Source organism: Cheilinus undulatus, linkage group 7, assembly GCF_018320785.1.
Source record: "Cheilinus undulatus linkage group 7, ASM1832078v1, whole genome shotgun sequence".
NCBI lineage: Eukaryota > Metazoa > Chordata > Actinopteri > Labriformes > Labridae > Cheilinus > Cheilinus undulatus.
The window spans coordinates 679,767-702,808 of record NC_054871.1 but is presented as its reverse complement, the minus strand read 5'-3'; the positions used below and the strand labels follow the sequence as shown (position 1 = coordinate 702,808).

The 23,042-nt window shown below is 43.2% G+C and overlaps 1 protein-coding gene across 9 annotated transcripts in view; it reads left to right on the top strand.

Annotated features, from left to right (window-relative positions):
• LOC121512006 (phosphodiesterase 4D interacting protein) overlaps positions 1–23,042 on the top strand; it is a 171,883-nt gene that overhangs the window by 126,343 nt on the left and 22,498 nt on the right. For 8 of the 9 annotated variants that reach the window (XM_041790942.1, XM_041790941.1, XM_041790938.1 and 5 more), the window contains 9 exons: positions 1,621–1,856; positions 1,974–2,022; positions 14,770–15,038; positions 16,834–16,980; positions 17,071–17,259; positions 18,107–18,385; positions 18,623–18,754; positions 18,878–18,997; positions 19,119–19,308. In XM_041790942.1, the coding sequence (XP_041646876.1) occupies positions 1,621–1,856; positions 1,974–2,022; positions 14,770–15,038; positions 16,834–16,980; positions 17,071–17,259; positions 18,107–18,385; positions 18,623–18,754; positions 18,878–18,997; positions 19,119–19,308 (1,611 nt within the window). The remainder of the gene's footprint in view (positions 1–1,620; positions 1,857–1,973; positions 2,023–14,769; positions 15,039–16,833; positions 16,981–17,070; positions 17,260–18,106; positions 18,386–18,622; positions 18,755–18,877; positions 18,998–19,118; positions 19,309–23,042) is intronic. The other variant, XM_041790939.1, reaches the window with a different exon arrangement.

Sequence of the window (23,042 nt, the reverse complement as noted above, 5' to 3'; positions counted from 1 at the left end):
TAAATTTGGGGGCTTTTATGCCTTTATTCAGATCAGACTGTGGGTGGAATTGGACTGAAGAGATGGAGAAAGTGGAGAATGACTTGCAAAATAGTGAAAAGTTGTTAGAAGTGACAAAAATGGGTTGAAGAGGCAAAAAAAGTCAGATAAACTGTAAAAACAGGTCAAAAACTGACAGAAATGAGTTTAATGAGTGGGAACAAATGGATAAAAGAAAAATATAGCCGCAGTTTTTTAAACTAGGCAAAAGTGGGGGAAAAGTGGCAAAAACTGGTTACAGAAAAGCAAAAACAGGTGCCAAAATGGGTGGAAAAGGATGAAAAGCTGTTAAAAAGTATCAAAACAGGTATAGAGTAGGAAAACAAAATGCAAAAATCGGCAAGATGAAGTAGAAAAATGGGGTTCAAAAGTGAATTAAAGAGGGAAAAAATGGGCACAGAATGGGAAAAAGTGGCATAAATGAACAGAAACAGTGGTGAAAAGCTGTTAAAAAGCTCCAATTTCACCGATCCAGCACACACGCATCGATAAATGAATAAATCCTGACTGTGGAGGAAACATTCATCGGGTTTTAGTGTTGAAAAAAGCCTCTAAAATGATTTTTGTTGTTAAATCTAATAGTTTTTGGTTTATGTTGTATAAATACAAATGAAAAGATAAAATTACACCACTTTGCAATCAAGACTGGAATATAAATGTTTTGACCAATAATAGATCATAGATATCAGTAACATTTCCTGTCCCGTATCAGAGATGAGTGTGTTAGTCAGAGTGTGTTGAGCACGCTCTACTGAGTCTGTGTAACGTCCCGTCATGATTTGGCTAAGAGGCTGTGGGCTCTAAAGGGTTAAAACAGTGGGAATGATTTTCTTCTCACCAGTCCAGACTGAGGTGGACCACTTGGTGGAAACATCAGCGATCATTAGAGCGAATCAGCCACCTGCACCATCCTACAGTTGGATCCCTGTGTTGGGGTACCAAGCGTACCTATCTGACCTTAAAGGGTGGAGCTGGACTCAGCGCAGGCCGACCCGGTGGGAACGCCGGCGTTCCTCCTGCAGCTGTAGAGGAACCAGAGCAGGCCTGGTCCGTCCATCCGTCAGTATCAGCCGGTGTTAATCAGCACAGATGTTCTTCAGTAACAGCTGCATGTCAGACGGATTATCAGACACGAGGCTGAGGACAAACTGTCCCGTTTGTCATGAGACGCCAAACCGTCAGTCTTCTAGCTGATTCACATCCTGAACGCCATCCACACACTGTCTGCATGGATCCGGATCCGCATGCATTTTCAGATCCACATTAATGCTGCATTTGTTTGGTACCGGCCTCACAGAGACCACCAAAGAGAATTCTTCAAGACTTCTTTAAGGATCTTAGACCTTAAAAACATAAAAAAAGCACTCAGGTTTAAATAATGCTGGAACAGCCCTTTATTTATCCTCACATTCTTCCTTCAGCCACCAGACAGCTAAAGCACCCCTAGAGCGCCCCCTACAGCTCACCTGTCCAGAACAGTATTTCTGCAGACGCCCGTCTAAACAGCAGCTGGACAGAAATATTGATGGTTTCTATGAGGGGGTCTCTCTGAAACTTCCTGTTTGTTGGCTTTCCTCTCAGCAAATTCGACAGCCTGATCAAGGCTCAGGCCCGGGAGCTGTCTCACCTCCGCCAGCGTCTGAGGGAGGGCCGCGGCGTCTGTAACATCCTCACCCAGCACCTCGGCGACACCACGAAGGCGTTCGAGGAGCTGCTGAGGGCCAACGACATCGACTACTACATGGGCCAGAGCTTCAGGGAGCAGCTGGCCCAGAGCGGGGCGCTCGCTCAGAGAGTCAGCGCCAAGATCAGCGGCCGTGAGTAATCTCCCTATACCGCAAGAGAGAAGGGCGAGATACGGAGGCTCTGGAGGGACAGATTTCATCATGGTGATGTCTGATTGGTTTAAAGAGTAATTATTGTGTTTCCTGCAGGAGATCACGCCGAGGATCCTGATGAGAAGACAGAGCTGCTCGCCATCCGGTCAGTGCTCATGCCTTTCCCTGTGTGTGTGTGTGTGTGTGGGTGTGTGTGTCTGTTGTGTAATCGTGTAGCCGTGTGGTGGTCGCCAGGCGCTGTGACGGCTGCCAGGATGTCGGTCAGTGGAAAGTATTGGTGTGTGACGCTCAGCTGATGTTCGCTCCTCCAGGCTGAATAATCAGATGTTCCCTCCATAATCAGCCGTGACCTCAGCGGATGATCAGAATTAACAAGGAAGATGATTGGCTCACAATGATGGAGGAAAGACGGGGAGGGGGAGAACATACCCCCGTTATACCATCTGTAGCTATCTATCATCCACTCAGCTTCTAGACTGTCAGCACAAGACTCACAGAAACTAAATCCACTTTTCTGTGTTTAGGTTATTTTCTGAAGGTTTCTGATTGGTTGAACAGAGTTTACTTCATTCACAAACTTTTAAAAGCCACGGTGGACAGAAAATTCTTCCACGCTCTAGAATCCTCTGACGGTTCTCTTTAGTCCTTCTAAACCAGGGGTGTCAAACTCAAGGCCCGGGGGCCAAATCCGGCCCCTGGTGCCGCTCTACCTGGCCCACCAGATCATATGATATCTTTATTAGAACTGGCCCACCAGGATGAGGTCTGCAGATTTCCTCCAGTATAAAAATGTGAACTTAACCTTGATGATTTATAACATCCTCGCTGAGTCATCAAAATTAGAAAAAGTAAAAATAATTTGATAAAAAAGTCAGGAAGGTAGGAGAAATGAGAGTTTTCTCTATATTTTCAATTTTGTATCTCAAAGTTGTTGTAACCCTCCTTCCTTGAATGGTTCCCAGTCTGTTCTGGGAGTAGGTGATAAACGGGCCACAGCTTTATTCCACAGTGGTCTTTATTTGGCTCCAATAGAAAACAGCATAACAGTACAGCGTCCTCTCGTCAGTACGTGCTCACAGATACCTGAGTAACAACTCACACCGTCCCACCCTTTTTACGTCCCTCCTGAAACTACGTCTGGTAGGAACTAATCTTTACAACAATAGAAAGGGGACTTATATAGTAACTTACATATTACACGTGTAAACATGAATAATATTTAGAGTACAGTGAATGCAAATAAGATAATAGTTGTTAATAATTATAAACTTAACTCTGTAACCCATAAATAATAAGAATAGGACAGAATCACTCCTGCAGTAATAAACTAAATACAAACTGCTTTAATAACCACCAGGAGATTTATGAAGTCAAGTAATATAAAGTACCTAAACAAATGTACTCTGTGTGGCAATAATGGTTACATTATGACTAAAAGTTATGGTTTTGGCTTTTTATCTCATATTTTAACCCTTTAGATTCATAATTTTAAATTTCAAACCCTATTTTTACCTTTTACATTCATAATTTTGACTTTTATCTCATTTTTTTAACCTTTGAACCTCATGATTTTAAAATTTATTTCATAATTTGACTTTTAAAACTTATGAATTTGAAATTTTATTTCATATTTTGATAGTTTAAACTCACAATTTCAATTCTTATCTCATAGTTTGATTGTTAAATATCACGCTTTTGAGTTTTATCTCAGTTTTGCTGACCATTTCAACTCCTAACTTTCACTTCTATCTCATATTTTGACCTTTAAAACCCATGAATTTGACTTTGAGCCCATATTTTGACTGCTAAAAATCATGGTTTCTGTATTCTATCTCATATTTTGACTTTAAATGTCATGTTTTTACTTTTAAAACTTATAACTTTGACTTTTTATCTGAGATTTTGAGTTTTTAACTTATCATGTTGACTTTTTAATCTCAAAATCATTTAGATTTACAGTCAGTGGTTAAATATTGACCCTGTTAAGACCCAAATTCAGAATCTAGCCCCGCTGTGACTGACTTTGACACCCCCGCTCTAAACAGACAAAGTTTAGACACAAAGTCTGTACGTAACACCTGCTTACAGATTGAAGAAACTCTGAATTTTCAGCCCTTTAAAAACTAAAATGAGTATTTTCATGTGTCCCTGTTATTCAAAGTTAAAGCTGCATGTGTGTGCAATAAGAAACAGTCAAGCCCACCATGTTTTCCTGTCCCCCTTTAGAAAATCTGGCCTAACCCTGGTCCTGTCCCCGTCTTCTTCATGTCTTGTTTACTTCCTTCCTGTCAGCTCTTATTTCCTGCTGCCGCTCACTCTCAGCTGCCTCCTCGTCTCTTTAACGCCCCTCGGCGTCCCGTTCAGTCAGGGAGCTGCTCTGACATCACTGCTTACCAAAGCCTTTGGCTCTCTGATGTCACACGCATAACTGCAGGGCAGAGCTCTGATTGGCTAACTCTCCACCCCCCATTCATGTCAAATACTCATTAATGTCTGCCCAAAGGCCAGCGGGGCATGGCGGACAGCCGAGCGAGGTCCTCAGCTGTCTGCTACATCCGTCAGATAGTCAGCGAGAGGAGACAGAAGTGAAATCAGGTCAAAAACACTTCTAGAAAACCAGTGGAACCAGTCCAGCTTATTACCAAAGAAAAAAATACCACAGCTGGAGTAGAGGCTGCTGTTAGAAACTGATATGAGGCCCTTTACCAGTTAGCTAGATCAACCACAGCGGTTATTCAGAGTCACCTCTTTCAGGAACGGCACCTTTTTGGCCGAAATGAATGGAAAAGGCCCCCAACCCCCCAGCTTCACCAACATTCCATCCTCTGCCTTTGAAGATGACATCATCTAAACGTATGAAACATTCCATCCTCTGCCTTTGAAGATGACATCATCAAAACATAAAACATTCCATCCTCTACCTTTGAAGATGACATCATCTAAATGTATGAAACATTCCATCCTCTGCCTTTGAAGATGACATCATCTAAACGTATGAAACATTCCATCCTCTGCCTTTGAAGATGACATCATCAAAACATAAAACATTCCATCCTCTACCTTTGAAGATGACATCATCTAAATGTATGAAACATTCCATCCTCTGCCTTTGAAGATGACATCATCTAAACGTATGAAACATTCCATCCTCTACCTTTGAAGATGACATCATCTAAATGTATGAAACATTCCATCCTCTGCCTTTGAAGATGACATCACCTTAACGCATGAAACATTCCATCCTCTACCTTTGAAGATGACATCATCTAAACGTATGAAACATTCCATCCTCTGCCTTTGAAGATGACATCATCTAAACGTATGAAACATTCCATCCTCTGCCTTTGAAGATGACATCATCAAAACATAAAACATTCCATCCTCTACCTTTGAAGATGACATCATCTAAACGTATGAAACATTCCATCCTCTGCCTTTGAAGATGACATCATCAAAACATAAAACATTCCATCCTCTGCCTTTGAAGATTTGACCAAAACATATAAAACATTCCATCCTTAGCTTTAGCATGTTTCTAGCATTTTAATGCCGGGCTTGTATGAGCAGGCGTTCAGGTCATTCTGACCCTCTTTCAGAATCGTCCATGCTTCTATTTTTTTGGCGCGCCTGTCCCGGGTCAGGAGAAGGCTAAGCTAAACCCAGACATCCCTCTGACTCTCTAGCTCCTCATGGGGGATCTTAAAGTGTTCCCTGGCCAGATAGGATATCTAATCCCTCCAGACGGTTCTGGGTCTCCTCCCAGTTGGATTTGCCCAGAAGTCCTGGAAATATGGGGATCCTCCTGAAAAGTAGGAATTATTATTTTTTGTTATTTCTTTTTTGGCTCAATAGCCACAGTTTTGCCTGCCTGAAAACTTCTCAAATCTGGGATTTGTATCAGACCGGGCTAATACTTTAATATTTTTATGTTTTTGCTGAAGAAGATCTGTTTATTATCCGTTAGGCTTACGTGGTTTGATGAGATCTACAGAAAGCCTCTTGGACCTGTACCCTAACTCCTGCTGCGAATCCACCACAGTGGATAAATGAGCAACACGGACTCTTTCAGGGGCCCCTTCCAGGGGTCCTTCTGAGATTAAATCCTCCTAGGGGGTTCATCCGGTTCAGCCTGAGTTTGGTTTTTCTGTTAGCAGAGACTTTAATGTCGTAAAGCTGTTTGGCTTGTGTTTATAGTCATTTTAACTGTCTGATGAATTTTAGGATGTACTCCTTTATGTTTAAATGGTGATCATTTCTCTGCACATGCAGGCCTTTGCATGATGAAGTATTTTTTCTTTATTCTGAGTAATGTTTCTGACCATCTTCAAAAGTTTACTGTCCTTTAACTCAAAGAGTGAGAGGGTTTGTTGGTTGAAAACTGTCCTAACAAATGTTCATCAGTTTTAATCACTGCCTTGCATTTCAAACAGTTGCTGCTCTGGTGGAAGAGCTCCTGAGCTTAAAGGCTAAAATACACGTCTAAATGTTTGACATTTGTGCTCCTTTTATGCAGCTCCCTGCAGCCAAGTCATTTATGGATGAAGATAGTGAAGATAATAATTTTTGGAGCACTCACAGCTTCATCACATTATTTCTGGAAACACTTCATCACTGCTAACAAACCTTTTGAGGAACCATTTAGGCAAAGAAAAGCAACATTCTGGGCCTCAGGCTCACAGGGACCACCACCACCATTAAGATGTGTATTTTAATGAAAATAAGCAGCAACAATGTGATAAAATAGCATTAATATCCAACTTTGATCACATCAACTTCAAAGGCAGAGGCCGGAATGTTTTATACGCTTTGATCACATCAACTTCAAAGGCAGAGGCCGGAATGTTTTATACGCTTTGATCACATCATTTTCAAAGGCAGAGGACGGAATGTTTTATACGCTTTGATCACATCATCTTCAAAGGCAGAGGACGGAATGTTTTATACGCTTTGATCACATCATCTTCAAAGGCAGAGGCCGGAATGTTTTATACGCTTTGATCACATCATCTTCAAAGGCAGAGGACGGAATGTTTTATACGCTTTGATCACATCATCTTCAAAGGCAGAGGCCGGAATGTTTTATACGCTTTGATCACATCATCTTCAAAGGCAGAGGACGGAATGTTTTATACGCTTTGATCACATCAGGATGGAATGTTGGTTAGCTGGGATGTTGGGGACCTTTTTGCCTCCATTTCTGCCCAATCGTCGGCCGTAGTAGGCAACATTTGTAAACACGGGTTGAGGACAGCCGTGTCGAGGGTAGGCTGCAGTTTGCAGAGTTTATAATACCTCACTCATGTTGTGACGAAGAAGGACGTGAGTTCTTCATGGTTGGGTTGTTTGAGGTCTGATGAAGGACTGTTGGCTATTTGGGGATTATGTCCAGTTCTTCTCTGGCAGCTTCAGAATATTTCACTCACTCTCTCTGATTGTTCTTGGCCTTACTCTGGTGTTCATCCGCTGGCCCCTGGTTGGGACTATTTCCAAAGCATTGAGGACTGAATCCTCTCTCCAACAGCTTATTAAGCTTCCCAGGTGCTTTATTATTCATATACCTTCTGTTATGAATATTTCAAGCCAGCGCTGTCCCTTTCAGGCCATATGTGAAAGCTCAGCTTGTGGCCATCTCTTCTGGATGAGCGCTGAATGTCCTGGATGTTCAGTCACGTGTAACGCGGTGAAGCCTAATTCTGTTTCATAACCCAGCCGTACTCTGATTTTTATACCTGGGCAAGACGCAGAGACTCACACAGCTGCAGGGAGGCGGAAAAGACACAGTTTACTCTTAGAATTAAGGAGAAAATGTTGAACTCATTCTTCTGACTTTAACCTCTAAAATGAACATGAATGAAGGCGTGCATTCTTTTCTGCTGCAGCTTGTCGTCGGGTAAAATTGGTGATTTTTGGGTCACACTCGGATGAACAAACTGCGCTCAGTGATTAACTGGAGTGTCCCCTCGGAGGGAGTGGGATGGGTGGCCCGCGGTAATCTAACATCATGTCATGGCTGCACAGATGGCCCACCAGATGTGAGGGAGTGTGTTTCTGTGACGGCCTTCTCATTTCAAAAGTCGCTCTGATTCTCAGAGAACATACATGCAGCCTGTAAGGAGAGGGGGAGGCTGGGCGTTAACCTATGCATGGACTTAATTCACTCTGAGAATATGCAGCATATTGTGTGTTTAAGTGAGCAGATGCACAGACAATCATGAGGGAATAATGCAAAATAACGACCCTTCTTATTCAGATTCACTGCGGCAGATTTCCTGCTGCTCCGTGCCAACGGGATTTTTTAATCTCAGCATTTCGCTGAATTTAACCGCAAGTGAACTTCATTTGTTTTTCTGCACCTTCTATAAAAGTCAAAGCAAAATAGGCTTTTTGTGTTCAACTGATCCAAGCCAATATTTAAAGGTTTAAATCCCAGCAGAAGTTTTCAGATCTGCGATACTGATGCAGAGCTTTCTAAGCTCATATCTGCAGACATCAGACGGATCATGCTGTGCGTCCCTAGGCAGAGGCGTTATGTTCTCAGGTCTCACGTATGTTCAGGTCATTCATGTACATGTGAAGGCAAGTGTTCTTTAACACGGCTTTGTGTCATTTCCTGTCTTTTGGATGCAGACATGAACGTCATCATGAATTCTGGTAAACTTCAACAGTTTCTTTGCTGTGATTCCTCCTCATGTTGAATCTGGGACAGAGGAGCATCCTGTAGTACGACTAAAGTGGCCAGCTCATCCAGGCTACACAGCTAGTCTAAGCTCCGCCCACTGTCTTTTTCAAATCTGGAGGAGCAGAGTTTTCCCATCATGCCCTTGGGCAGAGTTGTGTTTAGATGTTTCCTACAGTGATGACTGCTGGGATTCTCTGCTCAGGTTTCTGCTGGATTATTGTTTCTATGTTGAGTGAAGTTATCCACTGAGTCGGTGGCCTGGGTTTTTATTCTGCATATTCCTGCTTTTGTCTCTGCACCATCCTTAAACGCTTGTTCTTGCTGCAGGTGTTCCTACGAGGTGGCCGTCTTTAGGGGCGCTACATGGTGTCATTCATTAAAATTATGAGCCAGTTTAAGGCGGTCCAGCTCGTTTCAGTATTTAGGATTATTTGGACCAGCTCATCCTGGAGATGGGGCTCTCTCTGCTTCCAGCAGCTCTTCCTTTGGTGCTATTTTAGCTTTTAATAAAAAGCAAAGTGAAGCTTTATTCCCTCCCTACAGGTGTGTCTGTTTTCTTTAATTCTTGTAGTTTAGCGCCTTCTCTGTGTTTGAGTGGTCGTATCTGATAGGTCACATGGTGTATTCCTGATGCAGCATCCAGTCTGTCTGAGGCTCATGTCTGTGAGAGAAAACCAGAGAACTGTTCTCATTCATAGATTAAAGAGGCGGCTCTCCTAACCTTCAGCCATTACTGCCACAGTTTAACACCTGAATGGAGGGAAATAGCACAACACTGTGATTAAACTGTGTTTTTATTTTTTAAAATACAAGACTTAAAAATGAACACTGCATGTGGATTAAAATATTAACACTCAGAACCCATGAGAATTATGTTCACTCAGAAAAAGTCTTAAATTTACCACTGTTATTATTTATTTATTTATTTATTCTCTCCTCTTCAATTTATTTCATGAAGGTCAACTCTTCTCCCTCTTCTTCCTGCTGCTGATAATTACAATTATTATCACTATTATTGTTATTGTTAATATTAATAACTTTATTATTATTATTATTTTGATGGTTTGTTTATTCACCTTTAATGTAAGGTATTTACACTTTGTGTATTTCCTTGTTTAATTTTGTTCAATTTTTTTAAATCTTTAATCTTATCAATTATTATTGATATACATATATTTTTGTCTGTTTTAATTTAATTTGGATTTTATTTATTTATAATAATAATAATAATAATAATAATTATTATTATTATTATTATTATTATTATTATCATGATTATTTTTCTCTGCATATAACTCCCCAAACTGACCTAACACTCCAATGTCACAACAGTTCTCCATCTAGAAAATCTTTGCTGTAGACCTCCAGTAGTCTTAGAAGTTTACTTTTTTATTTCTAAATTAGCATGCTCAGCACATTTTGGGTTTTAGCTGTGTTTTAATGTGCAATAAAACAAAGAAATAAAAGCTTAAATATCTGTGCATGCTAATATTTATGATACTTAGTGGAAGACCAAATGCATCGGTGTGAATTGTGATTGCACTGATGCCGTCACGCTGCTGAGGCTTCTGCTCGCTACGTTGGAGCCGGCGCATGTTGACATGGCTTCTAATCAGGTTAAGTTATTAAAACCTCCAATGGGGAGGGAAATAGGTCAGGAACAGCTAAACGCAGAGAGGGAGAGAGGGAGAGAGAGAGAGAGAGAGAGGGAGAGAGAGAGAGAGAGAGGGAGAGAGAGAGACAGAGGGAGAGGGAGAGAGACTGAGGGAGAGAGAGAGAGAGGGAGAGAGAGAGGGAGAGAGAGACAGAGGAAGAGAGAGAGAGAGAGACAGAGGGAGAGAGAGAGAGAGACAGAGGGAGAGAGAGAGAGAGAGAGAGAGAGAGAGAGAGGGAGAGAGAGAGAGGGAGAGAGAGAGAGAGAGAGAGAGAGAGAGAGAGAGAGAGAGAGAGAGAGAGACAGAGAGAGAGAGAGAGAGAGAGAGAGAGTGAGAGAGAGAGAGAGTGAGAGAGAGAGAGAGAGAGAGAGAGAGAGAGAGAGAGAGAGGGAGAGGGAGAGAGAGAGAAAGAGGGAGAGAGAGAGAGAGAGAGAGACAGAGGGAGAGAGAGAGAGAGAGAGAGAGAGAGACAGACAGAGGGAGAGAGAGAGAGAGACAGAGGGAGAGAGAGAGAGAGAGTGAGGGAGGGAGGGAAAACGTGAGGGGAAGCTGCAGAGGGACGAGCAGGACAGAGAGAGCATCACTTTGCTGTAGTGCATCGGCAGCAGCACATGATGCTCTCTATCCTGCACAGCTCCGACTGATTTCAGACTTCATAAACCCGGATTTCTGCACATTTTGGACTTTTGGAAAATGCAGATTTGACTTCAGTCTTATTGCATGTTCTTGGATTATCTTCAAGCTGACGCTGGATGTTAACTTTCTTCTTTCTGGAGTCTATTTCCTGCACAGTGAAGCAGGAATCTAAATCTGAAGAAGACTCTTTTTAAAGAGGAGGATCGCATGAGAAATAAAACCAGAGGAGGAGAAAGGAAGAGGTGCTTTGTGGACGATCATTCATTCTCTCTTTCTCTGGTGGGCAGTGCAGCGTGAACGCACGAGCCCTCAGGACCCGGACATCCGTTTAGACGCACACCCCTCCTCTCCCCCCTCGCCTCCCTCTTCGTGTTGCTCTGTCGTCACTACATCTCTCCCCCGGGGCTCCTCCTGCTGCTCCCGCTGCTGCTGCTGCTGCTGGTGGGATAGGACGTTTCTATCAGAGGCTTTCCCTTTAGAGCACTATTCAGGACTTCAGTGCAGAAACAGTCCTGGTTTGGGAGCAAAACCTGCACCAATAGGACGAGCAGAAGAGAGAATATATCTGCAGAGAAAGACGAGTGACCCTACGTGCTGCTGCAGCTTTCCTTTGGGCGTCTGATTCACCAAAGAGCTAATTTTAACGCTGGTTTGAATCCAGATCTCCTGGTTCACCTCAGCAGGAGTGTGGATGATGAAAACCTTTAACAGAGCTAAATCTGAGCCTCACTTGGGATAAAGTTTGTTAATGAGTGTTGGCAGCTGCTGGTGTCATCAAACCGCCCGACTGATCTGCTTTGGTTGGATCTGAAACATTTAGACGTCATCCTGTTCAGCCAGGGCACGCTTCTTAATGCTGCTCACTGAGTCAACATTATCAACACTTTAAAGGGCGTTTCAGAAGCTCATCTCAAAGTTTACAGCTGCCTTACAAGGCCACTGGATTTCTTTTTTTACATCTCACATGTTTGGACATCATCCAGAGGATGCAACCAATCTTTTCATTTAGCTTCCCCATTCAATATTTCTCGTGTCTTTGTTTTAAAGGACAAACATCAGAACGCTGACTTGAGGGTTTGTCCACCTCAGTAGGCCTTTTTGATTTTTTGGTTGCATCTCACATGTTTGGAAGTCTTCTTGTTGATGCAACAATGCACAAACCTTTGAATCCCAAATCAATGTCTCTCTGTTTCTCACATTTTTAAAGCTTTGCTGATTCTATATGACTTCTTTGTTGGATCCAAGACATCCTGTTGGCACAGATGTTTAAGTTTTGCCTCACAAATCAACATTTCTTGGTTTCCAAGCTTTAGCATTTGCATTTTAGGAGCTCATCTGAGAGTTTTGGCCGCTTTGATGTCACCTTTTTGGATCCACAACCGCTGAACGTCATCCTCTGGAGTGCAATCCTGCAACATTTATTGATTTTCTAGCATCTAAATTCACATTAAAAGCTCGTGCTGAAGTCCTGACTACCTTGGCTTTTGATTTAAGTTGCAGCCTGTGCTGCCAGGTGATTAATCAGGATTAAGTGCAGCTTCTTTTATGAATTAAACCTGATTAATCGCATCAATAATGTGAGAAAGGCTGCATTATAGAAACCTTTTTTCCAGATGCATTCTCCACCTTGTTAAAACCAACTCAGGAACTACATTCAGTCTTCAGTTCCTGTGTATCGATCCCTGATGGAGTAAATGGCTCTAGAATGTTAAAATCAAGAGTCAGCAGCGTTGCCAGTCTGTTTCCATCAGTTATAAATTCTGCTGTGCACAGTGCTATTATCAGGGACATTTGACGCTGCAGTGCAGTTAGTCTGCATTCATTTTTTGATGCACTGATTGATGAAGTGCGGCGTTATTCCAGCAGCACTAGTTCTCCCGTGTGCTCCAGGCCAAACTCTCTCACACCGCGTGCGTAAAGGGAGTCACCAGAATCCGTCTCCCTGGGAAGCCTGAGCCTAATCTGAGGATTTGCTCTGCTTTTCACCTGCTCTGGTACACGTTCAGTCATCCCTCCATCCCTTTATCCCGTGCTCACGCTCCACCTGCTGTCACACACAGCCCGGGGTCACGAACCATGCAGCGAGGCCAATGAGCCACGCCGGGTCACCGCCGGCGACTCTGGGAGGAGAAACCGCAGCAGCGAAAGCTCAAAACGACGCAGGAGTCTGAAAAAGAGGAGCGGAGTCAGGGAGGGGATGGCGGATCAGTAGCCCGGGCAGAGGGCCGTCGGCTGGGGAAGCAGAGGGGGGCTGAAGGGGCCCAGATGGCCCCCCTGTGGAAGGCCATGCTGTCAAAAAGCAGCCCGCTGTACCGAGACTCGCTGTTCTCCTTCTCTCTGTGGGAGTGGAAAGCTCAGGAGCGAGAGCTGCTGCTGCTCAAGAAAATCACCGACAGGGAGAGGAGAGCGCTGCTCGCACAACTCGACAAGTAAGACGAATAAAAACACGCTAAAAAACAAGGGAACAGGCCTGAGAACCAGAGGAAGAGGCTGTTTAGATGCCCTTTGACCCCTGTGGCTAATCCCTAAAACCTCAGTTCATCAGCCATAAAACCTGAAACTTTATCGATCTCTAAAACCTGAACAGACACTTTAACATGAGCGAGCCCACACATGAAGACAGCTGACACATTGAACAGTTTACTTTTTACAGTGTGGTGGGACAGACCGCCCACGCTAACAGATCCATTCTCCAAAAACCAGAGTCTACCTGTCTCTGGCAAACAGGGCACTTTTAGCAGCTTTTCTCCTTCATTATGAGGAATTCATCCATGAAATCAAAACATGAGTTTACCGATGGAGGGCAGAGGACAGACTCCTCCATAGAGTTCAACAGGGAGGTTCTGGAAGTAAAATCCACGTCTCTTTTCTTCATGGTGATTGGATGATCGGCGATATCATCAGAAATATTAAAGTTCGACTCAGAGCGAGAAACCGTGGCATATGCTCCTGCAGGAGACTAAAGCTGTTAGGATATCAACATCTTTATGCAGAAAAACATGTTATTTAACAATCTCAGCCAAATATACTACAATACCCATAATCCTAGAGTGTCCCAGCAAGGTCTCTGATTGGTGGAAACCATGGAAACGTCTGCTGCTGTGATAAATAATAGCTTTATCATTAAAAATATAAACATTACAGTGAAGAGGAGGGTAGAAAAAATGGGATATATATATGGTTTAAATCACAGTGGATTGTGGGAAATGTAGTTTCTTAACCCTTATGATGAAATATGTGCACTTTTGCCTATTTCTGTGTGTTTTGGTGCTGTTTTTGTGCTGAATCAGAGGTTTTATGAGCGCTGTTAGCTGGGTTTGTGTTTTTAGAGTGTTGGCAGAAGGTTTTCTGAAATGTCTGTGGGGGATTTTACTCCCAGAAGCAGAGCTGCTGAAAGGTTGGAGAGGAACTGTTGAGTTCTGAAGGTGACACACTCATGCGTGTTTATTTCCTGCGCGTTCGTATCGTGGGGCTGTGAGTCTGCACGCTGCCCAGACTGAACTGAGGGACGCCATGTGTCTGTGTCACTAAGCGGCTTCTCTAAACCCTCTCCGTGTAGACGTTTACGTCCCTGTGACGGTCCAGATCAGCGGGCAGGTGACTCTCACACCTGGTCCATCAGTGCTCATTAATGCTGCTGATTCTGACAGGCACAGGGCAGACAAAGCTCCACACACAGCTGCTGTTTAGTGAACTTTCAGAGTGGAGGGTCCACGTTTGGATCCAGCACCTGTAACCCTCAGTCTCCATCAGACATCAGAACCACATCCTTCTCTACTATAAAGTTCTTAGCACTCTAAGAAGCGTCTAACAGTGCCTAGAGTGTAGTCCATAAATGCTGAGATGCTGTCTTGCTGGAGTGCAGGCTGCAGCTTCAGAGCTGCTGTTCAGCTCATGTGAAGGCTCTCCATCTCTGTTTCAGGCTGAGTAAGGAGCTGCAGCAGAAGGACAAAGTCATCGAGTCTCTCCGTGCCAAACTGAACCAGCATCACAGCCACCATCACCCTCATCGCTCTGACACGCCCTGCAGCAGCCACGCCCTCTCAGACACCACCGACCAATCAGATCGCATCTCCTACGTGTCTGACGAGCATGGATCGACCAACGAGGACCTGGAGCTCTGCTCTGACGTGGACGCCGCCAGCGAGCCAGGTCAGAAGGAAACGCAGACGTCCAGCAGGCTAAGCGCAGGTGAGAACAGGACGGTCCCATTGGCCCGGTTCAGGCTCCTCTGGAGTAGAGCTGCAGGATTTAGTAGCACCCTGCAATTATACTGGACCACATTTAGATTCTGACTATTATACTGGACCACATTTAGATTCTGACTATTATACTGGACCACATTTAGATTCTGATATGATCAATGGATGGTTTCAAGAGTCTATTCCATCAGTTATTAATGGAAATGCAGATAATGGTCTAGAAGTCTTTATTTATCTCCTTAGAACATGCTAAACCAGAAATTTTAAATATCTGCTTTCAAAATAGCTGAAATTTTCTAAAAAAAAAAAAAAAAAGAAGTATTTAAAAGTAAAGAAAAAAAACAAGGTTCTTCTAAAAGTGCAATAGTGGCGCCATTGTAAACTTAACAGCCTATCTGTCCTTGAAACTATCAGATGAATATTGCAGCAGTCAATTGTTCACGACATAAACAGCGTTCATCTTAAATGTTCACGCTTTCATCTTGAATGTTCTCGCTTTTGTCTTTAACATGCATGCTTTCATCTTTAACTTGCACGCTTTTGCCTTAAACGTATACATTTTTATCTTAAACGTGCATGCTTTTATCTTAAACGTGCACGCTTTTATCTTAAACGTGCATGCTTTCATCTTAAACGTGCATGCTTTCATCTTAAATGTGCACGCTTTCATCTTAAATGTGCACGCTTTCATCTTAAACGTGCATGCTTTCATCTTAAATGTGCACGCTTTCATCTTAAACGTGCATGCTTTTATCTTAAACGTGCACGCTTTTATCTTAAACGTGCACGCTTTTATCTTAAACATGCATGCTTTCATCTAAAATGTGCACGCTTTTATCTTAAACGTGCACGCTTTCATCTTAAACGTGCATGCTTTCATCTTAAACGTGCATGCTTTTATCTTAAACGTGCACGCTTTTATCTTAAACGTGCACGCTTTTATCTTAAACATGCATGCTTTCATCTAAAATGTGCACGCTTTTATCTTAAACGTGCACGCTTTCATCTTAAACGTGCACGCTTTCATCTTAAACGTGCACGCTTTCATCTTTAAGGTGCACGCTTTCATCTTAAACGTGCATGCTTTTATCTTAAACGTGCACGCTTTCATCTTAAACGTGCACGCTTTAATCTTAAACGTGCATGCTTTTATCTTAAACGTGCACGCTTTCATCTTAAACGTGCATGCTTTCATCTTAAATGTGCACGCTTTCATCTTAAACGTGCATGCTTTTATCTTAAACGTGCACGCTTTCATCTTAAACGTGCACGCTTTTATCTTAAACGTGCACGCTTTCATCTTAAACGTGCACGCTTTTATCTTAAACGTGCACGCTTTTATCTTAAACGTGCACGCTTTTATCTTAAACGTGCATGCTTTTATCTTAAACGTGCACGCTTTTATCTTAAACGTGCACGCTTTTATCTTAAACATGCATGCTTTCATCTAAAATGTGCACGCTTTTATCTTAAACGTGCACGCTTTCATCTTAAACGTGCACGCTTTCATCTTAAACGTGCACGCTTTCATCTTTAAGGTGCACGCTTTCATCTTAAACGTGCATGCTTTTATCTTAAACGTGCACGCTTTCATCTTAAACGTGCACGCTTTCATCTTAAACGTGCATGCTTTTATCTTAAACGTGCACGCTTTCATCTTAAACGTGCACGCTTTTATCTTAAACGTGCACGCTTTCATCTTAAACGTGCACGCTTTCATCTTTAAGGTGCACTTGCTGCTGTTTTGGTGTGCCTTTGTTAAATCCGACTCTGCTGGTTTCCAGATCACGTCTCTCACAGCGGCTCCACCCGTCAACCGTCTGCCCCTCCCTCCATCGCCTCATCCCACAGAGCCCCATCCTGCCACAGCTGTCCCAGCATGCACTGCCCCAACTCACCATTTAAAGCAGCAGACATGCAGAGTCATTCAGGTAGGACCGGGCTCACTGATGTGTCTCATGTTCCATGCTGCCTCCTTTTCCTCACCTTTTTCATCCTTTGGTTTCCTCCTGTCCTCCCAGCTCCAGTCTTCACCTTTCAGCCTCCCCCCTCCTCCTCCTTCTCCTCCACTCAGAGGGCCCCTCTGTCCCTCCATCCTCACCCCGCACCCCTCCGAACCCCTTACCAAGGCAGCGGGGGAGCTGGTTTCTCCCTGGCTGAGGTGCAGCAGGAGCTGCAGATGCTGCAGAGGCAGCTGGGAGACAGTGAGAGTGCGTGGGTTTGACCATACATGCATGTTTGTGTCTGGGTGTGTCACTACAGACTAACCATGCAGCTTTAGGATGGGCGGAGTTTAACTGAAATCAAAATGACCCATCAGGGAATAAACATCTAATCCAGGGGATCCAGGCTGACATGGGTACCATGCCCAGGTATGTCTGTAGAGACATGTTCACATCTGTGGACTCGATATGATTCTAGTGAATACTGAACAGTGCTGGTACCCGTTTCAGTGCAGGACCAACAGGAATAGAAGTCCTGGCCATCCTGGGTGATAAACTCCTCACACAGTCCATTACTTGTAGACTTACTTGTGTGCTTTGTCCCTGAAACACAGCAGGGCTGCAGTCACATCAGGATGTTTGAGATCGCCATTGCTGCTCTCTGAATTACTGCCATTGCTGACAGCCTTATCACTCCCCTGCTCCAGTCCTCAGCCGTTGTTTGTGCCTCTGCTGACCTTAAATGTCACATATTTTACCCTTTAAGACAAGCTTATATCGGTCTCAGAGGTCCCCAAAACATGCCTGTGGAGTTTGTTTCTGTAAAAACACTCCAGTATGGATTTCGGCGTGTTCAAAAACCCCTCTGTTTCGGCCCTGCTCAGAACCAGCTGTTTCTGTATCTGTAGCTTAAATGTTAATGAGCTGTCTGACTCCGCCCCTGACCACACCCCTCTCAGGAAATGGATGTGGCTCTCCTGATCCTCTCCTGACAAACTAACTGACTAACTCTCTCTGATTTCTAAGTCTAACAGAGTCTCTGTATCCCCCTGGTCTAACCTGAGTCCGTTTTTCCCTCGCTGACCGTCCTAACCTGATATTTCTGTCCCTTCAGGGTTTTCCACGCCTCAGTCCAAACCTCTCCAGCCGTTCCCGTTCACCCACCAGCAGCCGGACTCCTCCTTTCTCCCGCTCTCCTTCCACGGTTACCAGCCGTCTCCGTTCAGCAGCGCCACCAGCAGCATGCTGGACGCCAACACAGCGCTGAAAGCTGGAGCCAGTCTGCTGGAGAGCAGTGCATTGTGGGATTTGGCCTACGGACCCAGACCGGTCAGACTGGGAGCCGACCTGTCATCTGGATCGTCTGGTTACCAGTCAGGAGCCAGTAACACTGGTAAGGAACGTCCAAAGTTTCAGTTTTTAACCTCCAGCTGTGTTCACAGAAGACTTTCACATTCAGCCCACTACAGTTAGACTCTGTCCATTCACCAAAAACCCCAAACTGAAGTCCAACCAGCGGGGTGTCTGCAGGGGGGAACGTGTTAGCACCTGCCTTTGTTTCCAAGTGAGACAGAAAAAGAGCGTGGAGTGGAGGAAAACTGAAGCTTCATGGATGATATTTCTGTTTCAGGCTCTGACCTGATGAAGGAGCACCTTCGGGAGATCCGGAGTCTGAGGCAGAGACTGGAGGACTCCATCCAGACCAACGACCGCCTCCGCCAGCAGCTGGAGGAGAGACTGGCCCGCACCGCCACAGAGAAAGGTAGAGACAGGAATATTCCCCCACAGAGGAGTTATCTTCTGTACAGTCTTCTTTTGGTTTGCAGGACTCTGGTTTAAAGCTGCCTTTAAGTTTATTTGATAGATATTTTACTTCCTTCTCCAGGCGCTCCGACCAACATCTACATCCAGGGTCTGGACTCAGTGGGTCAGCTGTCCAGTGAGATCAGACTCCTGAAGGAGGAAAACGCCAGCCTGCAGAGCCAGCTCAAACACGCCAGCAGAGGTACGACCACCTGGTCACCACCAGGAAGCATGGGCGATGTCTGGAGCTTCATGATCGCTCGTCATGTTCATCACATTTAGAAGAACTTCTGCTTCTTAAATCCTTTCCTGTTGTCCTGCAGAGAGCAGTAAGGAGGCGGAGCACCTGAGGGAGGCGGCGCTCCTGGACCGGGCCAGGCTAAAGGAGGCGGAGCTAGAGGCTGTAAGGTGGGCGGAGCAGATCAGGAAGCAGCAAAGTGAGGCTGAAGCTCGGACTCAGGAGATCTCACAGCTGAAACAAGACCGGCAGAGGAACCAGGAGGCCGTCAACAGGTGGGAGGAGGGGGTTTTCATAAAGATAGGGACGCCTTTAAGATGCATCTTAAAAATCAGAATATCAAGGTCCAGTTTTTTACCCCCGCCAGGGAGGTCATGTGATCAGGCGGGTTTGTTCGTTAGTTAGTTTGTTAGAACATAACTCAAAAAGTTGTGGACAGATTTTGATGAAATTTTCAGGAAATGTCAGAAATGGCATAAGGAAGAACTGATTGATTTTGGGACCGGTCCGGATCACCATCTGGATCCAGGAATGTTTTTTAAGGATTCTTTACTTTTGGGAGATAGGGCTGATGGCGGAGGTCTGCACTCTGAGTGCTTTTCTAGTTATTTCTGTCAAAATAATCAAGGAAGTCTTCTTCTAGTCCACCGAGGGCCATATCAGGCCCCCAAACTTCCTGAGGAAGATCATTAAATTCAGAAAAGGAGGAAAAGAAGATGTTGTGGTTTTGAGAGTTTTGACTTGAAATTGGAGTCAAAAAGTGGCAAAATGAATAAAAGAGAGGCACAAAATGAATAAAACATGCAGGAAAAGTGGTTTAAAAGGTGTTAAAGAATGGCAAAAATTTGGTTTAAGGGGCAAAAAGTATCAAAAATGGGTGAAATGCAGCACAAATATAGCAAAAATAGCCTGCCAATGTAGTGAAAAGAGGTTAAAGGTTGGCAGTATGGGCAAAAAGTGGCAAAATTGATCAAAAATGGACTAAGAGTGGCAAAAACTGGCCAACTGAAGTAGTGAAAAGGGTTAAAAAGTGTCAAAAATGGGTCAGTATTGGTGCTAAATCAGAGTCGGAGAGGGACCGTTCTCTGGGATTTTCAGGGGCCCAGCTGGTTCTGAGGGCAGGCCTGTCTCCTTATAGATAACAGGGATAGATCTCACTCATGCATAAACATTTCCTGCATTTTGAAAGAAAATACAAAAACAATAATATGTTAGACCAAAATATTTATTTAGTTTTTGTTTCTTTGAATTTCTTGGCCTCAGAGTCTCTCACCAGATTAAATCTGGCTCTTGTGTAAATGTAGTTGATGACCCCTGTTCTAGTCTCTATGGATATGATAGACGGCTCATTAAATCAAAAATCCTGTGTGTAGAAGACCAATCAAACATTAATAACACCGAGTTATTACTGCTGCAGCCGTCAGACACCAGTTTGCATCGCTGTCGTTTCTGCATCCTTTAAATATTTAGTTCTCTGTTCTGGAAATTTCAGTTCTGCCCTCACAAAAGTTGAAGATAGTGCTTTTATTTTGAAGGAGGAGAAACAGCTCCACCTTACAGAGCCGGTCTGACGGCTACTTTAGTTCCCCCACTGCTGAAAAGGAGGGATTGTAATGATCTAGTGTTTTACCTCTCCCAGTGTTTGATGGTGAAAACCAAAAGAATCGGTCCTGAGCTGAACCGCACCGTCAGTGAACGCAGCTTCAAATCTCCTGGCAGACAGCAGAGAGTGCTGACCCTGGACTTGATAAAACCCTGTAGACCTGGGGGGTCAAACTCAGTCACAGAAAGAGCCAGATTCTGGATTAAGGTCTGACCTGAGGGCCTAACAGGGTCCACATTAAACCGTCAAGCCAGTAATAAATTATAGGGGAGAAAAGTTAGCAATAATGATAAATGATTTTAAGATTTAAAAAGTCAAAATGATGAGTTAAAATCTGAGGTAAAAATTCAAACTTATTCTTTCAAAAGGTCAAAACACAAAATTAGATGTTAAAACAATGTTTTTAATAGGCAAATATATAAAAAAGAAAGTCACAATCATGTTTTAAAGGCACAAATATGACTTCAAATTGAAAATGGTGCACCTAAAAGGTCAAAATATTGAATAAAAAAAATGAAAATAATCAATTGAAAAGGTCAAAATTTGAAATATAAGTCAAAATAAAAGACTGAAGTCATTATTTTGCAATGCAAAATTAAAAATATGAAATGAAAACACAAATTAATACTGCTTACGGCATTCACAGGTATTGTTATTCTGCACAAAAATTCTTTATTATTCTTCTTCTGCACACTTTTTTGGCACGCTTCTCCTCCCACAAATTCAACCAATTTTCCCCCTTCAAACTTCAAATATTCAGCTTCATTAGGACACGAGTGCTATGACTTTTCTAAGAAATATTCCTCATAGTTTCAGAGATATTCAGCTTTTTTCACCAGAATTTGGCCCATAGAAATGAATGGGTAGAATGTTCAGAAAGGCTTCAACCTCCACATTTCACACATCTTCTAACCTCCATTCAAAACCCTATAACTCATTCATACTTTCACTTACAGACTTCATTCAACCTCTAAAATATTCACAAGGCATTCAGCTATTTCAGAATGATTCAGCTCCCTCATATCTTTCATCGTTTCTTCACAGCGATCCTTCAAAGTCACTTCACCATTTTCCTTCTCTCACTTCTCACCCCATTCATTTCAATGGGATAGAACTGCTGGCAGTTAATTAAGCTAGAGTGGTGCACTCTAACTTTCAAAAGAATTTTTTTTCCCAAACAAATTCTCACTGACGCCACAAATCTAACACCACACACATAAAAAATATATCAAAACGGAGAAAATCTTGTCCTGCTACTGTCAAACCAAGAACCAAAGCCATATCATGCACAGTTTTGGCGTGAGAGGACCAACTGTCCCAAATATGCTGACATCTCTGTCATCTGCTGCAATGTAATAGAATCTGATACTTTTGTCTTCAAACTCAGAAAGATGCCCGTTTTTAGATCGTCCTCCTGGCCTCATTTCTCACACAATCAACACCAAAATAACATCTGTGCTGGTTCCAAGCCTGCGGATGCTCACGCTGAAATCCGTTTGATGATAGCATGTACGGTGATCACACACGGAGAGGAGAAAGAGACTGCGTTTACAAGCAAAATCACCCAAAATATTACTAAGCACATGTGTTCCCTGTGACCATGCTGGCATTCATTACCATGGCAACCAGGCAGACAGAGAGGGCTGGCCTGAGCTCAGTCAGAAACAGTGAGGAGGATGGACCTGTCAAACTTTTTCACTGAAGATCCAATTCTAACTCCTCATTTAACATGGATTAATTTTTTCTCTCTCAATTTAGCTCTTTTTAAGACATTCCTGATCTTCTGCTGTTTAATCAGGTTAGAATTCTTTACAAGAAGCTTTTTACAGCCACTACATCAAGAGTCCCTGTTGGTAACTACTTTACAGTTGAAACAATAGCAGTTGGCCCTGGGCCTTCAAACAATATACTTAGCTGGTTTAAAGCGTTATTTTTAGTTACATTTTCCAAAGAACTTTCTATTTGGTTAAAACTTGTCTTCCTGTTCTTACAGATGCAGGTTTTTTACCACCATTAGCAGTTTGGCATTAGCCATTCAAAATGACATTTAGCTTCTTTCTGAGATTTTTCATACCCATCCTAAGCAGTTTGGCGTCAGCCATTCAAGATTACATTGAGCTCCATTCTATGATTATTCATACCCACTTTAATTGTTCAGTGTCAGCCATTCACCATAACCTTTATGTTCTTTCTCAGATTTTTCAAACCCACCATCAGCAGTTCGGCGCAGCCGTTCAGCAAATCAGCCTTCACAGTGCAATTTCTTCAGAAATTGCATTCTCTAGTTTCTTTTCCCACTTTTCTTATTTCTAATTATTTTATTCTTTTTTTTATTTTTCCCATTTTTCTGACTTAAGAATATTTCATATCATCATTAAGTTTACATTTTTATTCTGGAGGAAATCT